We start from the raw sequence: 6,853 nt of genomic DNA on the forward strand, positions 1-6,853 counted from the left end.
AAAAATATATTTTATTGATTTTTTACAGAGAGGAAGGGAGAGGGATAGAGAATTAGAAACATCGATGAGAGAGAAACATCGATCAGCTGCCTTCTGCACACTCCCCACTGGGGATGTGCCCGCAATCAAGGTACATGCCCTTGACCGTAATCGAACCTGGGACCCTTGAGTCCGCAGGCTGATGCTCTATCCACTGAGCCAAACCGGTTAGGGCAATTAATTCCCTTTAATGTGCACGAATTTCATGCACTGGGCTACTAGTATATATATTAGCATCATTCCATCTGACAAGTTTCACTCACTCAGTTAGAATGCCGTCTGCTGTGTCTCTTCCCTCGGGTGTATCCCAGGACACCCGGACTGTCAGCTTATTGGGTTCAGCCATACGTTCCTTCACGCTTGGGCACTTGATTCTAGGAGGTTCCATATCTGAAAACATACCAGACTATTCTCAACATCGTCAAGAAACTATCTCATCCACTTGGGGTTTGACACTCAGCATTTGACATGCCCAAAGCTCTAGGCACTCCTCATTTTTTTTTGTTCTTTTAAATACATTTTTATTGATTTCAGACAGGAAGGGAGAGGGAGAGAGAGATAGACACAGCCATGATGAGAGAGAATCATGGATTGGCTGCCTCCTGCACGCCCCACACTGGGGATTGATTCAGCAACCTGGGCATGTGCCTTTGACTGGAATCAAACCTGGGACCCTTCAGTCCACAGGCCGATACTCTATCCACTGAGCCAAACTGGCTAGGGCGGTACTCCTCATCTTTGAAGGGTTTGTTAACAACTCCCCTCTGTATTTCTTTTCCTTCATCTTGCTCCTTCTCTCTTGCTGAGATTTAACATGGTTTGAGTACTTACATGTACATGACTAAACCTGCATTCAACTGGCCTTTCTAGATGTCATATGGCATAATTTTTTAGCTATGTAGGGTGTCCCAAAATTCACACAAGATTTGCAATTGAATTGAATTGCAAATCTTTCATGAATTTTGGGACACCCTATAGCTTCTTCTTCCTCATGTTTCTAAATTCTGCCTACTGACTTGGCAATATGGCAGTAACTCAGCAAAATGTAGAAGGCATTCAGCCATAGTGAGTCTTTCCTACTTTAAAAACAGCATCATAAAACATTATAGAAAAGTACCTTAGTTATAATCCAGTTCAATGGAATTCAACACCACAAATTTTTAGTAAGTGCCTGCCTTACCCAATGCATCATTCCAACTCCTGGGGTTGAGGCACACAAAGGCAAGATAATCATGTGATTCTCAAAGATTTTACAGTCTATTAAGGGGATTATGTCAGCACACATAAAGTGTGACAAGGTAGAAATAGCACTGCCTCAGGAGAAATAAAAGAAAATGCTATGGAGGCTTACAGAAGCCACACAATGTTCTCATTTTACAGATGTGTAAGCTGAGGCTCAGAGAGCTTAAGTGATTTATTTAAGGCCATGCATGTACATAGTGACAGTGTGAATTAAAACCTAAGTTGGAGCACTTACCCCTGGAACAAGCCCTGGAACAGCCTAGGGTGAATCAGAAAGACAAGTATACAATATCTGACCCTTTCTGGTCAAATATAACTGGCAATTTCATAATAGAAAGCATATTTATTTTTTAAAAATGTAAAGCCCAAGTGTCCATCAGTAGATGAGTGGATAAAAAAGCTGTGGTACATTTACACAACGGAATACTACTTGGGCATAAAAAAAAGAAATCTTACTTTTTGTGACAGCATGGAGGGACCTCGAGAGTATTATGCTAAGTGAAATAAGCCAGTCAGAGAAAGACAAATACCATATGATGTCACTTATATGTGGAATCTAATGAACAAAATAAACTAAAACAAAATAGAAACAGACCCATAGATACAGAAAACAAACTGACAGCTGTCAGAGGGAAGGGGGGTTGCAGGGCTAGGTGTAAAAGGTGAAGGGATTAAGTAACCCCCCCCCAAAAAAAATTCATAGACTCAGACAACAGTATGATGATTGCTAGAGGGAAAGGGGGTGTGGGGAGGTAGAAGAAGCTAAAGCGGAGATAAATGGTGATGGAAGGAGACCTGAATTGGGGTGGTGAACACACAATACAATATACAGATAAGGTATTATAGAATTGTACCCCTGAAACCTATATAATTTTATTAATTAATGTTGCCCAAATACATTCAATATTTTTTATATAAAAATATATAATTGATTTCAGAGAGGGAGGGAGAGGGAGAGACACATAGAAACATCAATAATGAGAGAGAATCATGGATCAGCTGCATGCCCCCCCGCCACACACTAGGGATCGAGCCCACAACCCAGCCACATGCCCTTGATCGGAATCGAATCTGGAACCCTTCAGTCCCCAGGTCAACACTCTATCCACTGAGCCAAACCAGCTATGGCTAAATAGAAAAAAATTAAAGCAAAAGGGGAGGGTTAGAGGAGAGGAGATAGATTTCAATGTACAATTACATTGTCCTACTACCTTTTCTTGGAGCGACATTGTTAGAGTGAAGAGATTCTCTTAGTCTCTGTGTCATGTACACTAAACATCTGGATGATATGCTAGGTTGTTTTCTGTATCATTGAGATATACTGACACTGTGAGCTCTAAATTAGGTCAACTGGGTGATGAGTCTCAGAGTTTCGCAAAGCCAGCTTATGGCTAGCTAACAATGATCCCTCGAAAATGGCCTAGTTTTTCTGAAGCAGTGCTTTTCCAGTGGAGAAACAAGAAGAAATAAATTACTAAAAATAATGGTAAATATTGACTGGACCCTCCTCCATGGTCACCTCATGCTAACTTACTATCTCTGCATTATTTCATTGAATTCTCACAGCTACCCACTTGAGGAAGGATTATTATCATTCTCCTCATTTATAAACTGGAAAGTATTTCCTCACATTTGGAGTTTCCGTGTGGTCTGGGATTTTAAGACGTAATCAAGTATTTTAAAATTATGTTAATAAGCCAAATGATTTTGTGTGTGTTTGCCTGCTGCTCACCTAGTATTTTCCTCCAACCTCTGCACACACATTCTTTTTTTTTCTCACCAAGGTGACTATTGACTGTCCAGAATATGGGACAAGTGTAAAAGAGTGAGAGGGGATCACCAACCACTGTGTAGGCAGCAGTGGGACAGCCCTGGGTATCAGAGAGGATCAGAGTTAGCAAGAACTGTAAGAATACCTGTGTGGAGTAGAGGGGTGAGCATGGCAACCTACACATCCCATCATAATGATAGGGGGACCGATAATCTGATAGATAGAGCACCTGAGTTAATCTAAAAATAATCATATTATTTTATTTTTAAATATAACTTTATTAATTTCAGAGAGGAAGGGAGAAGGAGAGAGATAGAAACATCCATGATGAGAGAGAATCATGGATTGGCTGCCTCCTGCATGCCACACATTGGGGATCAAGCCTGCAACTCAGCCATGTGCCCTTGACCAGAATCAAACCTGGGACCCATCAGCCCACAGGCCAACTCTCCATCCACTGAGGGATTGAGCCCGCAACTCGGGCATATGCCCTGCCTGGGAATCAAACCATGACCTCCTGGCTCATAGGTCAATGCTCAACCACTGAGCCACACCAGCCGAGCTAATCAAATTATTTAAAATCTTAGAACACATATACGTATGTGAATAGGGATTTAAGTTTCTTATATGTGAATAGGAGGTTAAGTTTTCCTTAAGTTTCCTTTTCAAAGCCTGTGCGGAGCGATGGAGGAGGTGACTCAGCTGGAGTCAAAACATCTCATCAACATCATCTCATCTCCTGACAATACCTGACCATTTGCCAACCTCTATTCCTCAGCCTACTCCCCTTTATAGTCCTGTCCCCTACACCTTGCCATAAGGTAAGGCAGGATTTGATGCTTGTAAGCACCCTGTTCTCTTGGTTGGCTGGCCTTCTTAATAAACACCTTATATGATTCAACTCTGCCTTCATTATTGGACATAGCGACAGGCAGCCTGAGCCCAACCAGGGGTTTCCCGGTAACAATATCCCCTCTCCCAGGTCAATCCTCCATAGTCAGAATGAGTTTAAGGTCTTTGAATGGATTTCCAGATGGTGGACATAGGTTGTGTTCAACCACCCATACTGGGAAGGACATTTTCCAAATAGAAACAAGCACAATGAGGACAAGAAGAAGGCTGCCTTTCACCTGGCACCCACTTATGTTCTCTGCTTCCAGGTTTTGATGAGCTTATGTTCATGGGGATAATGTTAAGCTCTTCTCCCCAATCTTAGCACTATCAGAAGACTGTCCCTCAGTCTAGGTAGGGAAAACCTCATGGGTGATGGAAGTTGCCCAAAAGCCTGAGTGGGAGCTTGCTAGGTAATTAACGAAAAGGGCTAAGTGTCCAGGCAGAGGGAACAGCATGTGCAAAGGCATAGAAGGGCTGGTTTCAGTGGCTAGAGCATTGGCCTGCAGCCTGAAAGGTCCCTGGTTTGATTCCAGTCAAGGGCACATGCCCAGGTTGTGGGCTCGATCCCCAGTATTGGTTGTGCAGGAGGCAGCCAATCCATGATTCTCTCTCATCATTGATGTTTCTCTCTCTCCCTCTCCCTCTCTCTCTCTAAAAAATCAATAATATACTGTATATGAGACAAATGTCAGATGAAAGCCATCAGCTATGGAGAATAGAGATTGAGGGTAGGTTTGGCTGAGCCAGAGAACTTGGGCTGAAGGAAGCTACTGAAATCAAAGTTGGATGCTATGCTTTACTCGCAGGATTTTGATGCTTCCTTTCAAACATCCCCTGCTCCTTCCAAAGTATGTGCCTCCTGAGGACTGTGATAGTTTCTTACCAACACAAGAGGCTGGTTGACCGCTCCAGGCCTTGTTGTCCATACACATGACCGTCCGCTCCCCTTTCAACGTGTATCCTGGTGAACAATAGTACTCACACCGAGAGTTAAAGTAGGCGCCATCTACGCACTTGAACCCTCCATTTGCTGGCATGGCAAGTGTAGGGCATCGCTTCTCTGAAACAGCAAAGCAGACATTCAGTATTCCGTAGTCTTTGTCCATAGAATTTCACAGTGCAGAAACTCTGAGAGCATAGGGTGAAGAGTTAATTTAAATACAATGGACAACTGCCCTAGCCGGTTTGGCTCAGTGGTTGAGCCTTGACCTATGAACCAGGAGGTCACCGTTTGATTCCTGGTCAGGGCGCATGCCCGGGTTTCGGACTCCATCCCCAGTGGGGGGTATGCAGGAGGCAGCCGATCCATGATTCTCTTTCATCATGGATGTTTCTATCTCTCTCTCTCTCTCTCTTCCTCTCTGAAATCAATAAAAATATTTTTAAAAAAATAATAAAATAAATACAATGGACAACCAATTTGTACTTCTTAATCCCTTCACCCTTTTCACCCACCTCTCCAACCCCTCCCCCTCCCCCCCAATTTGGAAACTGTGGAAAAGCTCATACGTACTCTGTATGTATGAGCCTGTTTCTGTTCTGCTTATTTGTTTATTTTGCATTTTAGTTTTAATTGTTGATAGATATGGATTTATCACCATTTTATAGTTCACATTACTATCTTTTTGTCCCTTCTTCTTCTTCTTCTTCTTCTTAAAGAAGACCCTTTAACATTTCATATAATCTTGGGGATGAAAATTTCAGATAAGGAAATATAATCAATAGCATTAATATGATTTTTAAAAATCTTATTAATGTGCTTTATAGGTAAAGACTGCTGAGGCCTGAATAGGACAGAAAGATGTTTGTGAATGCAGAATTTTTTTTCTTTCTTTCTTTTTTAATTCTTTATTGTTGAAAGTATTACATATGTCTCCTTTTCCCCCCATTGACCTCTCCCCGCCCGCTCCCAATTCCCAGCACAGGCCCTCACCCCCCTACTGTCCGTGTCCATTGGTGTCAATAACATTCTAATAACTATGTATGGAGTCAGATAGGTACGAGATTTATTGGGATAATCACTTATGTAATGTCTAATAATTGGGGTGTACACCTGAAACTAATGTAATAATGTATGTCAACTGTAATTGAAAATAAAAAATGATAAAATAGATGATAGATATAGATAGATAGATGATAGATGATAGATAGATAGATAGATAGATAGATAGATAGATAGATATAGATGATAGAATGCATGGAAACAATGGATGGTTGAAGGTCACACAGAAGGGACATGAAGTTTTGTATGAGACTGACTTGGGTTGGCATCACAGCTAAGCCAATATCTTAAATTAGGTTCCTGAGAAGCAGACCCTGAGACAAGAATTTGTGTGTAAGGGATTTAGTAAGAAAGTGGTCCCAGGGGAGACCAGGGAGGGGTCGGGGAGGCAGGACAGTAGGGATGGAAGCTATGCAAGGTATGACCTGACAAAGTCAGCCTCAGTCTGCTCCCTGCAAGATCTAGAGCATGAATGACACCTTGAGTTTGCCCTGCCACAAAATGTTCAACAAACAGCCTGTAAGAGCAAATGAATCTGGCCCCAATTGGCCCTGAGGACCCAACACAGGGCTGGGTTACTCACGCTTGCAGATGACCTTGTGGGACCACCGTTTGTTCGACTGGCAGATCAGCGGGGAAGAGCCATGCAGCTCATAGCCCTTCTGGCAGCGAATATCGCACCGGGTCCCCAGGGCTGTTGTGTAGTACCCTCCTTGAGGGGCCCTGCAGTACACATCCCCGTACTTCACCTTGACAGGGGAGCACCATGGGGTATCTGCAGGTGACAGAAACAAAGAAGGGGAGAGATAAGAAAGGACATCTTCAGAAAATGTGTTTCCTCATTCTAGAAATCTCTGACTGGCTGCATTCCAGATTTTTTAATATTTTAAAATTTTATTTATTTA

The 6,853-nt window shown here is 42.5% G+C and overlaps 1 protein-coding gene across 2 annotated transcripts in view; it reads right to left on the minus strand.

Annotated features, from left to right (window-relative positions):
- Window positions 1-6,853, minus strand: part of SRPX (sushi-repeat containing protein, X-linked) — a 77,625-nt gene that overhangs the window by 22,974 nt on the left and 47,798 nt on the right. The window contains exons 3-6 of one of the 2 annotated variants that reach the window (XM_014528882.1): window positions 6,532-6,723; window positions 4,830-5,006; window positions 1,517-1,540; window positions 303-429 (exon numbers count right to left, since the gene is read on the minus strand). In XM_014528882.1, coding sequence (XP_014384368.1) covers window positions 303-429; window positions 1,517-1,540; window positions 4,830-5,006; window positions 6,532-6,723 — 520 coding nt within the window. The remainder of the gene's footprint in view (window positions 1-302; window positions 430-1,516; window positions 1,541-4,829; window positions 5,007-6,531; window positions 6,724-6,853) is intronic. The other variant, XM_005880868.2, reaches the window with a different exon arrangement.

This window comes from Myotis brandtii, unplaced genomic scaffold, assembly GCF_000412655.1.
Source record: "Myotis brandtii unplaced genomic scaffold, ASM41265v1 scaffold657, whole genome shotgun sequence".
NCBI classification, from domain to species: Eukaryota; Metazoa; Chordata; class Mammalia; order Chiroptera; family Vespertilionidae; genus Myotis; species Myotis brandtii.